The sequence below is a fragment of the Helianthus annuus genome, chromosome 15 (genome assembly GCF_002127325.2).
Source record: "Helianthus annuus cultivar XRQ/B chromosome 15, HanXRQr2.0-SUNRISE, whole genome shotgun sequence".
Classification (NCBI taxonomy): Eukaryota; Viridiplantae; Streptophyta; class Magnoliopsida; order Asterales; family Asteraceae; genus Helianthus; species Helianthus annuus.
Window position 1 is genome coordinate 163,173,824 of NC_035447.2, and position 25,064 is coordinate 163,198,887.

General features: G+C 40.2%; 1 protein-coding gene across 1 annotated transcript; it reads left to right on the plus strand.

The window, feature by feature from the left end:
- Positions 1 to 595: 595 nt before the first annotated feature.
- On the plus strand, positions 596 to 2,271 carry LOC110932640 (RNA-binding protein 33-like). The gene is made up of 2 exons (XM_022175961.1): positions 596 to 2,005; positions 2,149 to 2,271. Exons 1-2 carry the CDS (start codon positions 596 to 598, stop codon positions 2,269 to 2,271), a joined length of 1,533 nt encoding a protein of 510 aa, XP_022031653.1.
- Positions 2,272 to 25,064: the final 22,793 nt, after the last annotated feature.

Sequence of the window (25,064 nt, forward strand, 5' to 3'; positions counted from 1 at the left end):
ATAGAACACCGACGCTAGGGCACAACTGATTTTTGTTAGTAGTCGATATGATAAACGAGTCTGGTAGTTTAAAATACTGGGGTAGCTCCCCACGGCCAAAGCGCCGGGCTGGATAGCCAGGGAAGGTGGACATGGGATGGTTAACTAATAAACGTTTTCGAACTATGGGGTAACTCCCACGGCTGGATAGCCGAATGAGATTAAACTATGTTTTTGGAAACAACTCTAAAATGGACAACCAACCGTGAACTCACTCAACTTTGTTGTTGACTCGTTATTACATGCTTTGCAGGTCATTAGATGCTATGGAGCTTGCATATGGAGGTGGTCGTTATGGGATGCGAACTGATATGTCCCGTATTTAATAAATAAACTTTATGAACTTATTAAACCTACGTTTTGGACTTTTAACTTAAGAACTATGGACTTATGTTTTGAACTCATGTTTTATGCTTCCGCTGTTAACCTAAAATCGGTTTACTTCCTTTTGGTCACCAATCGTATTGTGTTTGGTTTTATTTACTTAATTATGTTGTTCAATATGATTGGTGGCTCGATCCTGGTCATGTCACGCCTCCAAGCGGTGATACTCCGCATGGTGGATTTTGGGGGTGTGATACCCAAGAAGCGTCAAAAGAAAGTTGCTAAAACTATGCTTATTGATGAACTTGATGAAGAAGAACCAGAACCTGAAGTAGAAGGTGAAGCTGTAAATGAAGCAGAAGCAGAAGTTGTAGTGAATGTGGGAGTTAATGTTCGTTTATCTCCTAATTCTCAAAGTTTGCTGAAAAAGCTTAATGTGTTTAATGCTCAGAAAGATAAGGCAGCAGGTGAAGAAGGAGGTGATGACGTAAACAAAAGTACTACAAGCTCATCAAGTTCTTCTGAAGATGAGATTGACGAGACTGAGCGTTATAAGAAAGTTATGTCTGCTGCTGAGAAAGTGAAACAGAAAAAGAGGAAAAGGAGTGATAAAGATGATGATGATGATGTGTACATTCCTTCTCAAGAAAATGTTGAAGATGTTCAAACACCGCCATCATCAGGTGGTAGAAAGAAAGTTGGTGCAAGAAAGAGAGTTGTTACTCCAAAGATGAAAAAGCCATTGAAGATCGTGCTGAAAAAGAAATCTACCCAAGAAACCAGTAAACCAACATCACCACCACCTGAACCTACACCACATCAATCACCAATACATTCACCACTTCATCAATCACCCCCAAAACAACCTACACCACCAAGACAACCATCACCATTACATCTCTCACCACCTCATTCACCACCACATATTCATACTGTTACACCACCACAAGAACAAACTTTACTTACTTCACAACAAATATTCCAAACACCACCACCTTCACAACCACATGTTCAAACCACACCTGGATCTTCAGGGTACAAAAATTTTCCAAACATTCCTTTGAACATGGGTATGGGTCTTGATGAGATTGGAGATTTTGATTTTGCAAGTAATGTACAAGTCAAGAATGTAGAAAAGAAAGTTGATGATGTTGTGGCTGAAAACAAAAGATTGGCAGATCGTGAGAAGATTCTCGAGATGCATGTTAAGAAAGCTGAGTCTGATAACAAATCGTTGCTGAAAAAGATAGAAGCAGATCAGAGTGAAATTGATATCTTGAAAGTTAAAGTGGCAGAGTTGGAAGAAGAAAAGGCACGCAGAGATGAACAAAACAAGTACTTTGAGTTGAAAAACAAAGAACTTGAAGCTGCCAAAGCGATGAAAGAACATGAGCTGTATATGATGAACAAAGTTCTTGAAAACATGCTCGGGAAGTCTATAGAGCAGAGGTTTGAGGAGATAGAGGTTGAAGAAGTTAGAGCAAAGCGTCAAGCAGAGATTGATGCTCAAATGAAAGACAAAGGAAAAAGTGTTGAAAGTTATGTGAATGCTGAAAGATCAATAGTTTTAGCTACTGATCCTGAGTCTCCTATTCAGAATCCTGTTCCTATATCTTCTGTGTCAGCTATCTTTGAAGAAGATGTATCACTTGAAGATATTGCTGATGATGACGATGAAGGGGATGATGATGAAGAGGAGATGACGAAGAGGATGATGAGGAAGAAAAAGTATTCTCTGCAAGCAGTCACAGTGATGACGATGATAATGATGATGATGACAATCAGGGTGGTACTGGAGTTACTGTTACTGAAGCATCAAATGAAAAAAATGTTGATGACTATATGAATGATGATGCAAATGAAGTCTTAGAGAATGCTGATGGAGAGGGGGAGAATGTGAATGATTAGAATGTGGATAAAGTTGAAAAGCTGATTCTCCGTATTGAGCCTGATGTAGAAGAGGGAGAAATCAAGCATACTTATACATTGGATGAAGTTCTGAAGATGTTTAATGTAAATGAAGATGAATTCAAGTTTGATTTTGAGGAAGAGCTGAATGCTTTCGATATCAATCATCAACCTGAGTATGAATATAAGTATGTTGAAGATGCAGATGTATATGATAGGGTTGAGGTTGAAGATTGTTCTGATGAAGAGGGCGTTTCTGAAGACACTTCTGAATTTCCAACTCTGATGGAGTTCTTTAGTGAAGAAAACAGGGATTAACTCAGGAGGAAAGTTGCTGAGATTCTAAAAGATAAAAACTTCGATGGTACTACAAAAGATCTTCAGAAAGAAGAACACAAGAAGTGGTTCAAGAAAAGTAATGAAAGAAAGTTTAAACGTCCTTTGAAGTTTTATCAAAGAGATAGAGATGTTTCGCTGGGAGATATCATTAGCTGGGGATTTCTACCTCAAGTTAATGCATATGCTATTAGAAGAGAATGCGGTGTTCAGTACTTTGAACGTTTGTATGATATTATGTCCCTACCTTGGTGGGATGTAGAGGAGTTGTCAAAGGTGAGAACCTTGGGGTATCCAGTGAGAAAGAATGATGCTGCTATGTGGGGTTTAATAAAGTTTGAAGCTCTGAAAAACTTCAAGCACTAGAAGCCTCATTACCCAAAGAAAGTAAGAAGAGTTAATCCTGAAACTGGTAATGAAGAGACGATCTTGAATGTGAAAAAGCCGAAAGTGATGAAGAATATACCAGTGCCAAAGATGGAACAGGAGTTCTACAAAGGTTTTATGGGTTGGGTGTACAGCTGTATATCGACTGAGGCTATGATAACCTACAGAGCTAGGAATGAAATCAGAGAGATCTTTGTTTATGACCCTATGTGGTTGGTTAATTGTTTGGCAAAAGATATTGAATGTTTATTTCTCAACAAGATCCGCTTCCAAGCTGAAGATAGAGAACAAGCTATGCAATTTCAAAAAGTTGTATTTGTTTGCTTCCAGAAGGGAATTAATTCTGAGAACAAATGGTCGTCAAAATGGTGGTCACTTGAAGAAAAAGAAAAGTTGAAAGCTGAAAAAGAAATAAAGAAACTGGAAGAGAACAAAGGGAAGTGGATGAGGATGCAACTGAAGAAGAAATGAGAGCAAAGAAAGAAAACGAGAAGCTGAAAAATGTGCTAAGGAAAAAGCCTAAGCCAAGAGAAGAAAAGTTCAAATCGCTGTGAAGATCTGAAGACCTAAAGACCAAGACTGAAGACTCCGGCTGTATCCAAGGGGGAGTTTGTTAGTACACGATGTCTAAAGCCTACGTTTGAGTCTAGGTCATGTCTGTATAGGGTTTACAGGGGTCTAAAGTGTAATTAAGTGTAATTTCATGTTATTTCATGTGATTCCGCTTGAAATGACACTTTGTCATTTCAAGTGAAATCAGAAGGTTGTGATTCCGCTCGAAATGTCATGTGTCATTTCAAGCGGAATATGAAGCTTATATATAGTGTAGTATATTTCTCATTTGGCACGGAATCACAAGTTGTATACCGAACTGCTGCCGGATTTTCAAGTGAAATATTAATGAGAAACGTGTGTTAAAGTGATATTCTCTGTTTTTCTACTCCATTCTCTCTGATTCAACACTGTTTGTTTGTTTCTGCCACTCAAACAGTGGTGTATTGACTTTAATTGACTCACTTGATCGTCAAATCGATCCTACACCAACCATCTGTTAACCCTGCGTCTTTGAAGACTTGGAGGTAACGTCCAACCACAGTTTTGTCTTGTTTATATCGGCTGTTGCGATCTCTCTGATGACCTTTGACTTTTCAGCTATGCCTTCTGGGCGGTAGCTTAACGAATAATCATGTTCTGCATTTGGATTGTACCCCGCGCGCTTGTGGGGTTTATACGCCTCGTGGTCTGGTGGTAATCTGCTAAATACTGTGTTTTCTCTCTTGTATGTCGTGTCATCTTTTTCATTGTAGCTATCCCATTTATCGTTTATGTTGCGCGGGCCTAAACGACTGTGTACTGGCTTTTTCTGCTGGTGAGTGTATTGCACATAGTTGCTTTCCGTTTCACCATAATTGTCGCGCGTATCGTGCACTTTGCCTTCTGATGTTAGGTGCTTTCTCAGGGTGTTGGTTCCGCACATGTGTTTGTTGAGGGATATGGGTGTTTGGAGGCTTTTGTGGTGGAGTAACAAAAGCGGACTGATTAGCTTGCGATTGGAGCAAAGCTTGCTGTGCGCTGAGTTGCGCGTAGACAAGGTTCAGAGACGTCGTTTGCTCGGATACAAGGAAGCCAGATTTTTTCCTTCAGGTAGCCCTAAAAGTGCCAAAAAGTTCAACTGTGTTTGGCCCGATGGTGCTGAAGGACCAGCCCCATGGTTTGGTGTTGGAACTTCTAGAGGTGTTTAGTTAACTATCCCGGGTGAAGGTTAGAAAGTGGCTCCGTTTGTGGTTTGATTGATAACTCAGGAGGTGCTCCCAAAGATATCGGGTAACTCGTTGTTTACTTGCCCTTCTCGGATGGTCCCGTTCCCTTGAAACCTTTGGACGTGAGCGGTATCCATAATCAGTTCAAAGGAAGAGATTTCTCCGTCCACGTGAGGGGAAGGGTTTGGTTCAGTCATTTAGAGAGCTTTTTGAAGAAAAAGGAGATGAAAATGGTTTGCAAAAAATGTGGTGGGCGCGAATGATGAAACATTGGTTAACACCGGAGGTTAACTAGCTGGGTCGTCTCTTATGTGGGTTCAATCTCCTTCTCTACTTGCCTAAGACTGAGGATCTGCAAAACAGCAAACTGTTAGCTCGTTAAGAGGGGAATATGGGGGTTTCCCTCTTAACCGGGCTCCGGCGTGAGAATATGTACTGTCTCCTCTACTGTGGTCATGATAGTGGTCCACGTGGCGCGCCATCATTTGTCCACGCTAGAGAAGTTGTACCGCAGCTGTCGGTCTGCTCCCAGGTTGTGTTGCAGGTCTACATGACCCCCGATTAGTGGTGACACGTGTTGTCCTTTTTGTCTGGAGGAGCATCTTTGGTGCCACCATGACGTCTTCCAGAAGCTTCTAGAAGCTTTCGGGTTTGTTTGCTGATGTGGCGCCATGTAGGATGAAGAAAGTGGTGTGGTCCCTGTCATGTGTGCATGAAATGGGGACCATACCTCTTCAGGTTAGGAAGACACTAAACACTTGGAAGTCGAGACAGTTATCTTTTGGTGGTAAATTGACCTTAGTAAAATCAGTACATGAGACTTTATCACTTTATTACTTCTCTATGTTTCAGGTCAGGGCCGGCTCAACAATTTTGGTGGCATAAAGCGAAGTAAAAAGGAAATATCAGGAAATATACCTGCCAATATTTTGAAACACAATGATCAATGCAACTGTTTTCACCCATGTTTAACTCGGATTCTTTGTACCTAAAACAAGTAAGCAAATTAGACTAACATGATAAAAAAGACAACAATATAGCCGACATTATCCAGAAACGATACCTTTTCTTGACACATTTTGCAAAACATGTTTGGGTTAGCCATCAAAAGTGCAGACAAGTGTCGAACAAAAACATACATAAAGATAAGGGATTAGGATCAAATATAAAGGCTCCTAATCCTAATTGTAAGAAGAGTACAAATGCTCTTAAAAAAACCCACTACACAAAAAAAAAAAAAAAAAAAAAAAAAAAAAAAAAACCCTTAAACATTCACCACCTAAAAACCTAAACCCCCACCCCGGTTAGGTTTTTTGGGGGTTTTTTTTGTGAGGGTTCTTGGCACTTAACCATTATAAGCTTTCCAAAAGAAATAAGCCAAAACAAACTTGGTGACATTGCATGTCACTAATATGTGTTTACTTGATACTTGATATCAAATTTAATTAGAACTCTAAGCATCATCCATGTGCTTTACAAAAAAAACAAGAAACTTGTTATTCTTAGCATACAATGGTTTAAACCAAGTTTAGAAGTTAAAGCTTGTTTAGTTGTAATTAATTTCTCTAGCCTACCTAATCAGATAATCTAAGATAGCAAACATTGTAATTTACGCACACCAACTTGAACATTTCGAAGAAATAAAGCTCTTCTTTAAGTTAAGCTCTTAATGCCTAAGTTTTCGAGTATAACCTTCACAACCCAATATTTTCCTAGTTAAAAGATATGGGAAGTAACAATTAACAACATCATCATCTTCTGAATGATATGAAACATAAAAATGGTATATATATTATATAACAATTCAAATAATCAAGTCCCAACAGACCCTCCTTATGACGTAAACACTATCACAAACAAATTGTTAAAAAATCAACAAAGATGAAAAACCTTACTTGTTAAACAACTCAACCCTGTACTGTTGGAAATTTCGTGTAACTTTTAGAAAATAATTTTTATCAATTTGTCAAACAAACTGAACGCAGCGGAAAACATGTACACGAGGTTCGGTTCTAAACCGATTCCACCAGTGATCTCGTTACAATTAAAATAGGTTATATTAAAATTAAAGAATCGTGACATCCAAGAAACACACCTTGGTTCAACGAACGATCTCGCTAGATGATCGTTGACCACGAAAACATATTTTTCCGTTTGAAACAATTTCAAACGAAACATTAATCTAAAGAAAATAAAGTCTAAAACTTTACTTACCTTTTTGCGTAATCAAAAAAAAACAAAAACTTTGATTGTACACTTACCTCACAGTTGAGAAGGAAGTTAACAAAAACTTTCACCACCTCCTCCTTTTGGTGTCAATAGGGAACAAGTCTGCCTCTCAATTTTTTTTTGCTTTGGTTTCTTTTTACCCACACGAACAAAAAACGTCGGAGCATTTATATAAATTGATAGTTCCCACTTAGAGATTAATTACTTATTCCTATTAGATAAACTTCCATATCCCCTTTTTAATAGCTACCAACTATTTGATAGATAATAATAATCAAGATCTTATGGAGTTTAAAGATATATAAGGATTAAGATATGTAATTTAATTACAACTCTTTATAATTATCTCATAATTAAAACAATTATCTCTATTTATTATAATTAACAAATTAATTATAATATTTATCCAGCTCTACGTAATTATTCTAAATAATTACCCATTTATGTTATTACGCTTATTATTTCGTGATCCGGTGATTAACGATTAAAACACCGTTACATGTCCGTTGCCCAAAGTGTAACTCTTTGGGTCGTACCCTGACGGCAACATTGAATTTTAATCGACAATTGAACATAATATCCAACAATCTCCCACTTGGTCGATTGGCCGATTAAGTTTCAATGTAGACAATAGTGGGTGCCTAGCTGCATCATATTGCCCCCGGCAAGGTATGACATATTTATGTCAACTAATTCTTTACACTAATCAAATCTTTGGTTATGCAAATACTATAGCCCTGGTTATCGACTCATTTATCCCTCTGTATTGAACACTTGTTGAAAATGAGACATGGATCCAATTCATTCTCATATATTATTCAACCATTTCTAATTCCGTTCCTGATTGAAGTGGTTTATCCAACTACTACTAGTTCGAGCGTGGCCACGCGTTTAACACCAGTTCAAATCAATGAAAGGCGCCAGAGTGTTCCTCTTCTAAGTATAGAAGCACGGATCCCTTTGGCTACAAACAACTGCCACTAAACTTCAGATCATTCCCAAAACTATCCTGATTACTGCCAGTTACGTACAGCGTTAGATATAATCAAAGAGCAACCATTCATTTAAGTTAGTTCTAGTATGTACCGCAGGTCTAAGGATACAATGATCGTACCTATTCAAAATGTCTTATGACTAAGATTCATGAAGATCATTTTGAAACGAGTTACGCGCAATATGATTCAACTAATCATATTAGTGAATATGGTTCTCAACACTTTGAGTATCCATTTTATGGATCAACCATCTAATTCACAATAGTCTTTTACCAGATTGGTTCTCACGAATCTGATAGACTACGGACATTTTTAGAATAAAATATTCATAGATACTTAACGTACTAATATTTGAACACATATATAATAGTTTAAAATACATTCAACCATTAAATTCAAATAAACATAAAATACTGTTTATAGTTCAAAATGCACCAAATTACTAAATTACAAAATCAGATCCATTGTCTAGCATATCTAAGACCTATACTATCTGCATGCTTCTCGTGTTTCACTTGAGGTATAGGCTTAGTAAACGGGTCCGCTAGTTTCTGATCAGTATCAATTTTCTCGACTACGATGTCTCCTCTTTCCAAAACTTCCCGTATGTAGTGGAATTTTCTGAGAATATGCTTCGTGCTGTGATGCGACCTTGGTTCCTTTGCCTGAGCAATTGCACCTATATTGTCGCAAAATATCTCGATAGGCTTCTGTATGCTTGGTATAACTCCGAGATCAGTAATGAACTTTTTCATCCAAACAGCCTCCTTAGCAGCTTCTGAAGCCGCTATATATTCTGATTCAGTGGTCGACTGGGCCACCACACTTTGCTTAGAACTCTTCCAAGTTATCGCACCACTATTTAAAGTAAAAACATAGCCTGTCTGAGATCGTGAATCATCACGATCCGTTTGGAAGCTTGCGTCAGTGTAACACTTTACTCTCATCTCTTCTTCCAAACCGCCAAATATCAAAAATATATCCTTAGTTCTTTTTAAGTACTTTAGGATATTCTTCACAGCAATCCAGTGACTTTTACCAGGATTCTGTTGATATCTACTAGTCAAGCTCAGAGCAAACGATACGTCCAGTCTAGTACATAACATGGCATACATGATGGAACCGATAGCAGAGGCATATGGAACCTTTTTCATATCCTCTTTATCTTTGTCCAATTTGGGACATTGATGACTATTCAGTACGGTTCCACTTGCCATTGGCAAGAGACCCTTCTTGGAATCTTGCATTGAAAAACGTCGAATGACCTTATCAATATATGTACTTTGACTAAGTCCAAGTAGCCGCTTAGATCTATCTCTATAAATCTTTATTCCTAGAATATAAGCAGCTTCTCCAAGATCCTTCATTGAGAAACATTTACCAAGCCAGGATTTAACGTCCTGCAGCATCGGGATATTGTTTCCAATGAGAAGTATGTCATCTACATATAGGATTAGAAAAGTAATAGAACTCCCACTTGCCTTCTTGTAAACACACGGCTCATCTTCATTTTTGATAAAACCAAATTGTTTGATTTTCTGATCAAAACGAAGATTCCAGCTTCGAGATGCTTGTTTCAATCCATAAATGGATTTATTCAACTTGCAAACTTTCTTAGGATTCTTAGGATCTACAAAACCTTCAGGCTGCTCCATATAGACATCTTCTGTAAGATGTCCATTTAGGAACGCGGTTTTAACATCCATTTGCCATATCTCATAGTCATAATACGCGGCTATGGCAAGTAGAATCCTAATAGACTTAAGCATGGCTACTGGCGAGAAGGTTTCCTCATAATCAACTCCTTGAGTCTGAGTAAATCCTTTAGCAACCAACCGAGCCTTATAGGTTTGCACATTTCCATCCATGTCTGTTTTCAACTTGAAAACCCATTTACTTCCTACAGTCCGACATTCGGGAGGAAGTTCAACCAAATCCCAGACTTGGTTGTCATACATGGATTGCATCTCGACGCCCATGGCTTCGAGCCATTTTTCAGATTCGTTACCTGAAATCGCAGCTTTGTAGGTTGAGGGCTCTTCTTGATCAATTATCAAGACGTACCTATCAGGTGAATACTGATTAGGTTCATGACGATCCCTCGTACTTCTACGGACGCCTAGTGTTACATCAGATTCCTGAATCCTATCAGGTTCAGGTCCAACAACATTTTGTTGAGAGGCAGATTCGACTATTGGTTGATCAATTTATGGTTCTTAAATTTCCTCAAGATCCACAAGATTATCTCCAATTCCTCGTGCCATAAGCTCATCCTCTAGGAATGTTCCTCGACGCTTAGTGAAAACTCTATTTTCAGCAGGATTATAGAAATAATAACCAATCGGATATGCATATCCAATGAAAACAACTTTTTCACCGCGAGGATCAAGTTTGTTCGAAGACTCACTGGTAACATAAGCGTTACATCCCCATATGCGAAGGTAAGAGACTTTAGGTCGTTTACCATGCCACATCTCATATGGTGTCTTTTCTACCTTTTTAGTAGGAGCATATTTACAAGACGTGTAGCAGTTTCAAGAGCATAACTTCAAAAGGAGTGTGGTAAGTTTGTACGACACATCATTGATCGAATCATATCTAATAAGGTTCGATTTCTCCTCTCAGACACACCATTAAGTTGTGGTGTTCCGGGTGGAGTTAGTTGGGATATAATCCCACACTTCTTGAGATGTTCATCAAACTCTTGATTAATGTATTCACCACCTCAATCGGATCGAAGTGCCTTAATCGTTTTCCCTAGTTGATTTTGTACTTCATTTTGGAATTCTTTGAACTTTTCAAAGGTTTCATGTTTAAACTTCATAAGATAAACATATCCATATCTACTATAATCATCAGTAAATGTAATGAAGTATCTTTCCCCGTTCCTTGACATACTCCTGAATGGACCACATACATCAGTATGTATGAGTCCTAACAGGTCTTTGGCCCTTTCACTAGTTCCGGTAAAAGGGGCCTTAGTCATCTTGCCACTTAGACAACATTCACATAAATCATAAGTCTCTTGACCCGTGGATTCTAGAATCCCTGTGGTCTGGAGCTTCCTCATGCGATTGATGTTAATATGGCCAAGACGACAATGCCAACGATATGTTTAATTAAAGCTAGTTTTAACACGTTTAGAGGAAAGAGAGCATACCATATTATTTGATCTATTGTTAGAAGTATCTATTTCATAGACACCATTGTGAGGCTTAGCCTCAAAATAGAACACACCATTTAAAAATGCAGAAATGCTACCATTAACAATATCAAAAGCATAATTAAAACCTTGTTCTCTAATATTCTTAGTCAAACTAGGAACATAAAAAACATTATCTAAAGTAATAAACAATCCAGAAGGTAATTCAAGAATAAATTCTCCAACTGCCTTCACAGCAACATTCTGCCCGTTCCCAACGTGCAGCTCTAAGTCACCCTGATTCAGCTTCTAATCCTTTTTAGTCCCTGCAAATCATTACAAATGTGAAAACCACATCCAGTGTCAAACACCCAAGACTTGCTCGAAAAGGAAAATAGATCAATAACATGTATACCTGAGGATTCTCCTATTTGCAGCTTCTTAAGCTTTAACTCAGCCAGGTACTTGGGACAATTCCTCTTCCAATGCCCGATCTCATCACAGTGAAAACACTTGGCATCTTTATGAGGCTTTGCCTTTGGAGTGGCAACCTTTTTGCCTTTGCCCTTGTCTTGCTTACTCGTCTTGCCTTTTCCCTTGGATGACTTCTTCTTGGTAATTCTTCCTTCCCTGATCGCCAGCACTGGATTGCCCTTAGTTGGGATGTTTGTCTCAGCAGTTTTTAGCATCTGATGCAACTCTGGGATCGTTCTTTCCCACCCATTCATGTTATAGTTCAAAACGAATTGATGATATGAATTGGGTAGCGAGTTAAGGATCACATCCGTAGCTAACTCATTACTAAGGGGTGCGTTCAGACGCTCCAGTTGATCAACGAAAGACTTCATTTTCAGTACATGAGAACTGCCCGAAGTACCTTCCTGCATGCGACATGTAATGAGAGATCTCATCACCTCAAAAAGCTCATGACGAGCTTGCTGCTGAAACATGTTTTTCAGCTACTCACTCATCTCATATGCTCCCAAGTTTTCCAGATTCTTCTGAAGTTCTGGAATCATCATAGCAAGCATAAGACATGTCACATCTTGGGAATCATCAACATGTTTTTCCCATGTCCTACGGGCTGCACCCGTATTAGCAGCAGGTGCTTCGGGAATTGGTCCTTCAAGGACATAAGCCTTTTTCTCCGCCTTGAAAACAATTTTCAGGTTGCGGTACCAATCCATGAAGTTAGAATTATCAAGTTTAGCATTTTCAAGGATGGACTTAAGCGAGAATTTAGTGTTATCAGAATTGTTTGTAGACATCTGTAGAATTTAGAAGAAAATTTTATTAGTAATTTTCATGCATTAACCTAATTCAATTTTGACCCAAGATATACAAAATTTTAGGAATTAGGATGAGATCCCATCTCCCCATAACTCAGTGAATGGACTTAGCACTCTTCACTGGCATAGATTGAAGGGTAGGTGACGATCACCAATTGTGTCAGCTACACAATTCTCGGTTTGGGGTCGCATGACGAGTGTTGTCAAGCATTGGTACGTTAACCCCAACTAAACCCACTTTCACAACCGTAGAAGACGAATGCAGGGTAAACACTAATATTCGCTCTCGTGTCGCAAAAGTGATATTTGTCCTCAAATTAGAACTGTAGCCCGACCCATGTAAGCATGGAAATCGCGGAACTGCCCCTAACAAAAACCGTAGGCCTGGATGCAAGGTAAACACTAGCACCAGGGGTTCGGATAGATGAGTTCGGGTGTTCTTAATTTACGGTGGCGTAGAGTATCGATTTTAATTTGGGTTATATTTTAAAATTACCAGTTCGGGTCGTTTTAAAATACTTGTACAGCCTATGGCATGAACATAGGCTATACAATTCCTTTGTAAAATTCAATTTTACGTTTTAATTTGTAACGACTTGAAACACCTTTCAATCACTCGGCCGATTAATTTTAAATACCCTATTTAATCTAAGTTGGTCGTGTCGCAAATTTATTTTAATTAATAACGTTTATTAATTACGGTTTTCAAATTAACTTTTAATTTTTTGAAAACCAATTTTGATTTTTGTATTTTAAAATAAACTGTTTATTTTAATTACTTATCCAATACTTAATAAACCTTTTATTAAAATTGTCGTTTTAATGATCGTGTATTAATTATTAATTTTATGTACGTAACAAACATCTCATGGCAAAACGCATAATAAAATAAATAAATATGCAATTCCGGGTTCAGAATATGTTCGGTTCGTTCGAACCCAAGAACATGAACCGAGCCCATTAAGTGTAACACAAACCCTTTTGTGCTCCCACTTAATTTTGGATCCAATCCTAAAAAAAATACTTCTTTAATTTAAAGAAAATCTAAATAACCTTTAAATATCTAACTGAAAAGTCTTAATGAAATTTTAACTTTATTTTCAAGATAACGTTTGTTACGTTTTTGTTTAATCTTTTAATTTGGTATATATTAAAAAATCATTATTTTAATATATTCATTTTTCTTTAAACTAATTTAACGCGTGTAGCTCAAAAAACTAATTTAGTACACGTGTTATGAAAAACAATTCTAGACCCGGATTTGCATACTACGATCATTAAGCTAAACGAAATAGGTTAAGGTCAAAAATTTTGTCAAAGAGGACTATGACAAGTGTTCGTTTTTGTCCTTAATACAAACTAGCCTATAACTATTATACGTGAAAGGTTCCTATGCCAAATCTACTCGATTTTATGCATGCAATCCTATAACTATTTTATAGATCTATAAACACATTAACTTACTTTGATTTGTAAGGTGGCTCTGATACCACTGTTGGAAATTTCATGTAACTTTTAGAAAATAATTTTTATCAATTTGTCAAATAAACTGAATGCAACGGAAAACATGTACACGAGGTTCGGTTCTAAACCAATTCCACCAGTGATCTCGTTACAATCAAAATAGGTTATATTAAAATTAAAGAATCGTGACATCCAAGAAAGATACATTGGTTCAACGAACGATCTCGCTAGATGATCGTTACCACGAAGACATATTTTTTTCGTTTGAAACAATTTCAAACGAAACATTAATCTAAAGAAAATAAAGTCTAAAACTTTACTTACTTTTTTGCGTCATCGAAAAAACAAAAACTTTGGTTGTACACTTGTACCTCACGGTTGAGAAGGAAGTTAACAAAAACTTTCACCACCTCCTTCTTTTGTCGTCAACAGGGAACAAGTCTGCCTCTCAATTTTTTTTGCTTTGGTTTCTTTTTACCCACACGAAAGAAAAAACGTCCAGGAGCATTTATATAAATTGAGAGTTCCTACTTAGAGATTAATTACTTAATCCTATTAGATAAACTTCCATATCCCCTTTTTAATAGCTGCCAACTATTTGATAGATATAAGGATTAAGATTTGTAATCTAATTACAACTCTTTATAATTATCTCATAATTAAAACAATTATCTCTATTTATTATAATTAACAAACTAATTATAATATTTATCCAGCTCTACGTAATTATTCTAAATAATTACCCATTTATTTTATTACGTTTATTATTTCGTGATCCGGTGATTAACGATTAAAACACCGTTACATGTTCGTTGCCCAAAGTGTCACTCTTTGGGTCGTACCCTGACGGCAACATTGAATTTTAAACGACAATTGAACATAATATCCAACATGTACTCCATCTCCTTCTCAGCCATTCCAAAGATCTATAGACTCACAGAACAAACATTCACTTCAAACTTCAAAAACACCATTAGTCAATAATCAATTTAGATCGAATCAATTGCATTCAGATCCAATCAATTTCGAAACCCTGAACAGTTCGAAGCTCAATTTGAACATAAACATACGCAATTGGAGAACTAGCAAATATATCACAACAGAAAGGTTAACAATTTTCGAATTTTAATTCAGATTTCATATAGCGACTACTGTTTATAAGGTTAAAAAATACAGGTTGAGTTTAGCTGAATGGTGGTACAATGTTACTTATCATTCTTCGATTAAAACTAGTCCTTTTGAAGCTTTGTATGGATTCACAAGTATTCAAAGTTGTGTATAGAGATAGGGAGGTGATGTTGCACCAATTGAAACAGTCCTTATTGCAAGCACAAAATCGGATGAAGCAGTATGCGGATAAGAATCGAAGTGAGAGGTCTTTTGTGCAAACTTCTCTTCGGATTCACAAGTATTCAAAGTTGGGACCTCATTATTTTGGTCCTTTCTTAATGATTGACCGATTTACTGGAGACTTCGCAAATTCATCTGGTTTTTCATGTGTCTTTGTTAAAAAAGGCTTATGGATCTCGTGTCTGTTTTACCATTGCCAAGTGGTGGATACAAGGGTGGCATGAAGAGGTGATAAGTTGGTTCAGAAGGTTTTCCATAGGCCTCATGGGAATATTATGATGATCTCAAACTACGTTTTCCAAACTTTATTTCTTGAGGACAAGAAAGTTCTTAGGGAGGGGGGCTATGTTACTATTGTTTTGGTTAAAAGTGTAACAGAGTGAAAGTATAGGGACTTATTGTGTCATAAATGTAACAAGTTGGTTGAGTGATTGTATGTGTGAGTTGGGTATAGTGATAAATAGCTTTGATTGTGTGAAATGTGAATCCTCTTCCCTATATTCTTCTCATTTCCGAAGCTAACAGCTATGCGGGTGTCTATAATGGTTGTTTGTTTTGTATGGAGGCTACTTTTGGATATGACGACGGGGGTAGCCCAAGGATAAACAAAATGATTAATATGCAAAGAGCTTAAAAGGTTGAAAGGTTCATCGGATGAAAAGCTGTAATTGAGGGAATCGAGAAACAGTAACTAGTCATGTCCAAACAGCTCGTCCCACCAACTCACGCTCACCAACCCACAAAGTCAGAGCAGGTCTGCACAAGCACACTCTATTAACCAGGGGTCCAAAGCCTTCAACCCCAAAAGGGGAAACCCTCCATAAGCAAACAGGTCTCGCTAGTATAGTCCATACCATTTCGGGAGGTGTCTTCCACTATAAGAAGACAGCTCATAAACACTTCAAAGACATTCCGAAAAGCACAGAGATTCCTTAATCTCTGGTCATTCAAAGAGTTCTTTGTCACTTCCAAATAACTCTTCATCAAATTCATCTCATTCATTCTATTTGCTTTCTTTTCTGGATCCGAGCCGGCCTTGGAGAAAGAACTTCAAAGCAAATAATCCAAACATACTAGTGAACCTCCTTCCACGTTTTGCAAACGTGGAGGGACCCCGCGACCTGCGTTAGGCAAAACTGAACCCTTCAGCCCTTTTGCCTGACCAGCCCAGCTACCATCCTTGGTCCCGTATTTGTTGCATCAACAAGTTGGCGCCCACCGTGGGGCTACGCCGCTGTTTCTCCTCGAAAGAGACCTGGTACGTGTAGCTCCTCCATTCCAAACCACTATGTCAGAAAGTGGATCTCCGGGAGAGGTAAACCAGATCCCTAACACCTCTACCCCGGGAAGTGGTCAAGCTCGCACAACAATAACAACGCCTTTTTCAACTCCGGGGAGTACACCCGAGTTTCTTACCTTTAACACACCAACCCCATCTAGATCTGGAGCTCCGTCTCCCAACGTTGGTGTATCAGATACTCCGGCACGTGTTGAACTTACCCCCGAGGGGGTCGCTAATAACTTCCTTGAGCTAAGATCACTTCTTAACCAACATGTGAACAGAGAAAGGGAAAAAGGTGTAAGGATTCGTCTAGATTACGATGAACCCGAGCCGACGTTGTCTCCTGGACCACCTCTACCACCCTTCGTTACAAGAAGCGAAGCCGGTCCTAGCAACCTTTCAAACCTTCACCCTTATCTGTCCACTGTGACAAACCCCACTGTTCATCCTATTCTCTCTTCCCAACCAACGGTTAGTGGTACTCCTCTGGGACACGAGTTAACACTCGACCAACTCCTACAATCCCCGGTGACCAGTTGTCCCACTTCTCTAACTACCACATGGGAGCAAGCCCTATCCGTGCTCCCTTTAGCACGAAGTGCTGTGGCCAGCACCCCTCTTGGGGTGAGTTGCTCAGTTGGGCCGGGAACCCTTCAAGGTTTCAATTTCATACCCAACATGATGTCTCAGATGATGGCCAACTTCCCCTGGCAACACTTCATCAATCAGGTGCTTGCCACCCAGGGAAACCCTGGCAACAACAACAACGTAGGTACAAGACATGAAGAAGACCTGGCTAAACCTTACAAGCCAAGTAACCTTTCATGCTTTTCTAGACAAATAGCTGATTATGATTTTCAGTCTAAAATCAAGATGCCAGCTCACATCAGAACGTATGATGGGACTGAAGATCCCGAAGATCATCTTCAGATCTTCACTGGTGCTGCTCGAATAGAAAAATGGACGAACGCTGAATGCTGCCTAATGTTTATGCAGACTCTTGTTGGGTCCGCTAGAATCTGGTTCAACGACCTACCTGCTCAAAGCATTCGAAGCTTCGATGATCTCAGCAGAGGCTTCCTGGCAAACTTCTCCCAACAAAGGAGATACGTTAAAGACGCAACAGTGATCTTCCAGATAAAACAACGCGATGACGAAAGCCTACGAGCATTCATTGAACGATATAAGAAAGAAGGGCTAACCTACGTGGGGGCCGATGAGAAAATGAGAGTGGCTGGTTTTATGAACGCCATAACCTCTAAGTACCTCACACGAGATTTCAACAAATCTCTACCCAAAACCTTGGAAGAAGCCCTTGAAAGAGCCGAGGCTCATATTCGAGGAGAAGAAGCTGTTGACATCAAGGAACAAAGAAAAAGGGGTTCTGGTTGGCGAAGTAGCAGCCCAGCCAGAAAGAGAGGCAACTTTAACTCTTACGACAGACGCTCAAAGGGTTCAGACCCTCAAAGGGTTGAAGGGCGAAACCCTTCAAGCAGAGATAAAGGAATGAATTTCACTCCTCTCACCAAAACCCCTCAAGAAATCCTGGCAACGGAAGAGGTCAAGCAAAACTTCAGACCTCCCAGGCCTCTTCCCAAAAGCCGGAAAAACGAAAACTCCACTCAGTTCTGTGAATTTCATGAAGAAAAGGGACATCACACCAACGATTGCTTCCAGCTGAAAAAGAGAATTGAAGAGGCTGTCAAGTCAGGAGAACTTGCCCACTTGGTCAAGGGAGTTCGAGACAAGATGGCTGAAAGCAAAGGGAAGGAAGTAAACATGGTATATTCTGACGAAAAGGTCCCTTACAAGAAGCGACGGTTGGAGGATTGGGAGCTTCAGTGTGTTTGCTTCCCCCCAACAAGGAAGGACCCGCTCCCTGGTCCCCTTGTGGTTGAAGCCATCGTGGGTACCTTACAAACATGCAAAGCATACATAGACACGGGAGCGGCCACTGAAATCATGTTCGAGAAGTTTTTCAATCAACTAAGCAACGAGGAGCGTTCAAGGCTTCAACCCTCCGGGACCTCCATAAAGGGTATCGCTGACATAACCCTGAAGCCTTTGGGGCAAATAACCCTTGATGTCTGTCTTAAGGAGGGATCAAAGGAAAGAACCCGATCATTAACCTTCGTGGTTATCAACATCCCTTCCAATTACGACATAATCATAGGGAGGCCCGGACAATGTGCATTTTACATGGCTGTATCTGTTGGCCATGGTACCGTCAAGTTTCCCACTGAGAGAGGAATTGCAACCCTTCAACCCTCTCAGGAAGCTTACCTGATCGAAGGAGAGAGTTCTAATGACGAAAAAGACAAGCAGGGGTTAGTCATCAACCCCAAGTACCCCGAACAGCGGATAAGGGTGAATCCCAACCTCTCTCAAGATACTCTTTCATACCTTGAAAAGCTGCTAAAACATTACAGCGATGTGTTCGCCTGGTCTCCCGAAGACATGACCGGGATCCCTCGAAGCATTGCTGAACATGAGCTAAGAATACCACCGAATGTCAAGCCAGTGGTTCAAAAGAAAAGAAGTTTGGCACCTGAAAGAAGCCTGGCAGCTTGCCAAGAGGTTGAAAAGCTTGTATCAGCTGGCATTCTCCGAGAGGTTAAGTATCAATCATGGATTGCTAATCCTGTCATGGTCCGGAAACCCGACAACTCTTGGAGAATGTGTATAGATTTCAAGGATCTTAACAAAGCTTGTCCTAAAGATTGCTACCCGCTCCCAGAAATTGACCTTAAGGTTGATTCCCTCACGGGATACCCATTCAAATGCTTTCTTGATGCGTACAAAGGCTATCATCAGATCCTCATGAAAAAAGAGGATGAAGAGAAGACGGCTTTCCACACAGACAAGGGCATTTTCTGCTACCAAAAGATGCCTTTTGGCCTCAAGAACGCGGGAGCCACTTACCAACGACTCGTCGATAAAGCCTTCGAAGACCAAATTGGTAGAAACATGGAAGCATATGTCGATGACCTGGTGATCAAAAGCAAAACGGAATACCAGATGCTTGATGACATCCAAGAAACCTTCAAGAATCTTAGGAAAATCAACATGAAGCTTAACCCGGAAAAATGCTCGTTTGGATTTGAGGAAGGAAAATTCCTGGGTCATATTGTTGGAAAGCAAAGCATCAAGGCCAACCCCAACAAGGTAAAAGCCGTTCTCGAAGCTAAACCACCAAGAACCAGGAAGGAGGTTGAAAGCTTGAATGGGAAGCTTGCAGCCTTAAAGCGTTTTACCTCAAAACTGGCCGAAAGGTCTCTACCATTCTACAAAACGCTCAAGAATTGTTCAGACAAGAAAGATTTCAGATGGACCGATGAGGCTGAGGAAGCTTTCAATCAAATGAAGCAGCACCTTGCTTCACTACCAGATATTGCAGCACCAGAAACTGGGGAGCTCATATCGGTGTACCTCTCAGTCGCCGACGAAGCCATCAGTGCAGTCCTCACCATTGAAAGGGACAAGGCTCAGGTACCCGTCTATTTTTTCAGCAAAACTTTAAAACTAGCTGAAACCAAATATCCTCCCCTTGAAAAACTAGCCCTAGCCTTGGTCCAAACAGCCAGAAGGCTTAGAAGATACTTCCAAGCACATCCTATACAAGTGGTCACTGACCAACCTGTCAAGAACGTGCTTGAAAAGCCTGAAAACTCAGGAAGATTGGCAAAATGGGCAGTGGAACTAGGTGAACATAACATCACCTACGTCCCACGAAAAGCAATCAAAGCTCAGGTTTTGGCTGACTTCCTAGTAGAAGTCCCAAGCCAAAAGACTGAAGAAGTAAACACCACAACCACTGAACCCTCCAACCCTGAAGCCTGGAAACTGTTCACCGACGGGGCTTCAAGCGTTGAAGGGTCAGGAGCTGGTATAATCCTAATCAACCCTGAGGGGCTAGAATTCACATATGCTCTTCGTTTCAACTTTCAGACCACCAATAACGAGGCTGAATACGAAGCACTGATCGCTGGTCTCCGGCTAGCCAAAGAAATGAAAGTCAAAAAGCTTGAAGTGTTCACTGATTCGCTACTAGTATCAAGCCAAGTCAATGACAGCTATGTCGCCAAGGAGCCCAACATGAGAAGGTACAAAGAAAAATTGAAGGAATTAATGAACACCTTCCAGGCATGCAACATCAAACAGATTCCAAGATCCCAAAACAAAAAGGCTGACGCCTTAAGCAAATTAGCGTCCCTCACATTCGCCCACCTCACAAAAAAGGTGTTGGTTGAAGTATTGAAGGCTCGTTCAATTGACGAATTGGAAGTACAAGATGTGGTCACCGAGGAAGATCCAACTTGGATGACTCCCATAAAGAAATTCCTTCAAAACAACGAACTACCCAACGATCAAATAGAAGCTGAAAGGGTAAAGATCAAAGCAAGACAGTATGTGTTGCAAGGAGAAATCCTCTATAAAAAAGGATACCTTGCACCATTGCTAAGGTGTGTGGGCCCTGAACAAAGCAAGTATTTGGTCAAAGAAGTGCATGAAGGAATATGTGGAGCTCATTTCGGAGCTAGGTCGGTGGTTGCAAAACTCATGAACTTGGGATATTTCTGGCCTTCAATGCATCGGGATACCGTCGAGCAATTGAAGAAATGTGATGCCTGCCAAATCCACTCCCCAATACCAAAAAGTCCCAAACATGACTTGGTCCCCATAACCTCAGCATGGCCATTCCATAAATGGGGAATGGACATTGTTGGACCATTCCCTCCAAGCAAAGGGGGAGTAAAATTCCTGTTGGTAGCAATTGATTACTTTAGCAAATGGCCAGAGGTCAAACCCCTTGCCAAGATCACAGGAAAGCAAATCATAGACTTTGTATGGGAGAATATCATATGCCGCTATGGGCTGCCAGGGGTAATCGTCACCGATAATGGGAAACAATTCGCTGAGAAACCCTTCAGCCTTTGGTGCAAGGAGTACAGGATCAACCAAATCTTCAGCTCAGTGGCTTACCCGCAGTCAAACGGTCAGGTTGAAAGGACCAACAGAAGCATAGTGGAAGGCATCAAAACAAGATTGGGGAGATACGAAAGTAATTGGCTGGAAGAATTGCCTAGCGTTTTATGGGCAATCAGAACAACAGAAAAAGCAAGTCACAGAAAAACACCTTATAGCTTGGTATTCGGATCCGAAGCCGTAATCCCCGCTGAAATAGGAGTTGTAACCCAACGAATTGTCAACATGGATCCCGAGGTAAACACACAAGAGACCATGTTGAACTTACAACTCTTAGAAGAGGCCCGGGATCAAGCAGCAATACAAGAAGCCAAATACAAGCAAAGGATGGAAAGCTATTACAACAAGAAGGTCAAGAACGAACGATTCAAGCCAGGGGATCTAGTCCTCAGAAACAACGAAGCAAGCAAAAAAGAAAATCAGGGGAAACTAGGACCGAAATGGGAAGGTCCATACACCATCCTTGAAGCACACAAAGGAGGATCCTACAAGCTGGGAGATCTAGAAGGCAAAAGGCTCCCAAGGCACTGGAACGGAAAAACTTTAAGAAAGTTCTATGTTTAGAAAGTTTGGTTTGTAGCAAAACAAAAACCTTTTGTAAAAGCAAATGTTGCTTGAATGAATGAAGTTACTTTATCAAACTTGTCTTTCTATCCTAATATCAGGTTGAGAACCTAGCAAAAAACTCCATGGCAAGGGTCATGTAAGGGGATGAGCTCCCAGGCCATATCGCTCAATAGGTTCAAGGGTTGAATGGACCTATATAAGGGGTGAGTTCCTAGATCAATACAACTCCATGAGACTTATCAAAGAAAAACAACAGTGTCTCATAGACAGGTTTGAACAGCCTACACCAATCGTTCCTTAAGTCTAAAAAATGTACTCAATAAATAGACTTACGAAATCAAACAAATTATAACGAAATAAAAGAAAAGGATAGATACTACGTCTTGATGATAAACACTAAGGCAAAGTGACTGCAGCACTGAACCCTTTAAAGTGTAAAAAGCATAAAGACAAAGTAAACAAAGACAAGGCAAGAAAATAAAAACAAACAAGCCTATCAACCAAACATACAAACCAAATCAGAAGCTACCCAAAGTTCAACCAACAGGTACTGAGCTTGAAAGGTTAAAGGCTTCAACCCATCAGCAACTGTACAAAAAGCTTGAAGGGTTGAAACCCCACAAAACAAAACCAAGCAAATGGAACCAACAAAAACATCAACGATAACCATCATGTCATAGTTAGAAAGGCCATAAAAGACCTTCATAAGATAGCCAAAGCAAGCCCTAGTGGCTTGCAAATTAAACTAGTGTTCAACGGCCACATAGGCCTAACCAACCATAGGAACCTTAAGGGTTCCCAAAACCTAAACATTGTTTAAAACATTACAAAACATTAAAGTGTTTGCTAAGAAAGCTACGAATAAATGTCAGTTATCAGAGGGCCTAGAACCTTCACCCTTCGACTTTTTGGCTTTCTTAGTCTTCTTCATCTTGGCACCTTCTTCACCACCAACAGCAGAGGTTTCCAAACCAGCATCCTTTGAAGTTTCAGGCAGACTCGAAAGGGTATCATCACTGTCCCCAGAGTAAGACCTCTTCCTCGACAAAGAACCCAAAACCTCAGCACAAACCTTCTCATTCAACCCCTCAGGCTTCAATCCCTGTAAAACAGACAAAGGCTTACCAGAGCAAGAGGATACCTCATGAATGTAAGGGTAGGTTAGCCTCTCCATCTGCTCAACAGAAGCCTTGAAGATATCAGAAGCCTCGGGGCGAAACATGGGGGACTTCTCCAAAGGTTGTCCAGATTCATGAAGTTTAAAGCCAGCAGTAAGGCCTTGATGCTTCCCCAGGTTCAGCAGCTTTGTGTAAACATCACCAAGGGCAGAGTTAAATTCCTTGGAATGCAAAAGGTAAGTAACCACCTGCTGGAAACCATGCTCGATCAACCATTGATTGTCAGCAGTCACCTGACCAACTGAAGCTTTCAACCCTTCCTTTTCTTCACGAAAAGCCTGCTGCTGGACAGACAAGGCCTCTCGATCAGCCTTCAACTTCAACAAATTTGCTTCAAAGCTCTTCCTCAGGTCACCCATCTCAATGGCATGCATCTTCTTCAGATCATCAACCTCTTTCTTCCACGCCGCCTCCTTCTCTGCAAACCCGGCCACTTCCTTCTTCATCGATGCTAGGGAGGATTTCATTTTGTCCTTCTTCTTAGAGAAATCCTCATACTCCCGCATCCTTTGGCGAAAGCGTGTAATCCCTTGAGGAAGCATGGCAGCAAGGTTGCAAGTAGTTAGAACCATGCGAGATAACATAAAGTCATCGTCCATCTCAGCAATGGTTTCACGAACAGAGGGAGGAGCAAGATGACTAAGAGCATCCTCACAGACGGCAGCATCCTTGAAAGTATCATCATTCTTCACTTGCCAAGCAGGCACATAAACACCTTCAGGATCCAACCCTCCAGCGTCCCTGCTTGATGATTCTTGAACAGGGGTAACCTTCTTACCTCGAACCTTCTTGCCATGAACAACCAACTCCTTATCTTGTTCAACACCCGCTTCAACCTGAAACCTCAATATCATCAGTCAAATCCACTGACTCAGTGGAAGTGGATTGAGGCCCAGCTTTCAGCAAACGACGAGAAGATCGGCGACTTGAAGACTTAGGGGCAGTAGACTTGGTAAAACCCTTAACATTGGCAACATTAGCATAACCCGTGCCCTCAAACCTTTGCTCAGAGGTTCTCACCACAACATTCTCACCCGGAACAGTTGGAGCATCTTCAAAAATAACATCGGACGTATCGTCACTCTTGATGAAGTCCAAAGCAGACATAACTGCCAAAAAACAAACAAAGAAAAATAAGTCACAAACAAAGTAAAGTAAAAAGGCACAAAAGGGGAAAATGCATACCAACGCCATTTCTCATTAACACCGGATCCCGATCGGCTTTTGCCCAAATATTACTAACCCCTAAAAGCACTAACAAATGTTCGGGAAAGGGACGAACCCTCGAAGGGCACCCCCGAATGGCTGAAAGAAAGGCATCGTTCAAATCAGACTCAGAAGGTTCCGGATCATTGAGAACAGCATCCGGACGCCTCCATATCATTTTAAAAGGAATGATAGAATCAGAAACCCAGAAAAATTGATCCTTCCAGGACCCAAGGGTTGTAACCATTGATGAAACGAGGCAAGTATCAACCTTTGTCGCTTCAAAAGTAAACCAATCGCCATTTTTGGCTAAACGAAAAAACCTCCGGAAAAGCAACAGAGATGGATCATAGCCAAGAGCACGACAGAGCACTTCAAAGTGCAAAACCCTAGCCATTCCTTTTGGATGAACTTGCCCAAAGGATACTCGGTAATACTCAAGCAAGTTTAGAACAAAAAGCGAGAAAGGGTAACGAAGATTGGACCATTGAAAATGGCGACAATACAAAGCAATCGAACCCGGAATCGGTTTGTCAATAGAAACATCACAAGAAGGGGCGGTTGGATTAAACTTTTTATCAATACCATATTCAAGGCAAAATAGGTCTACCTCCTCTTGGGT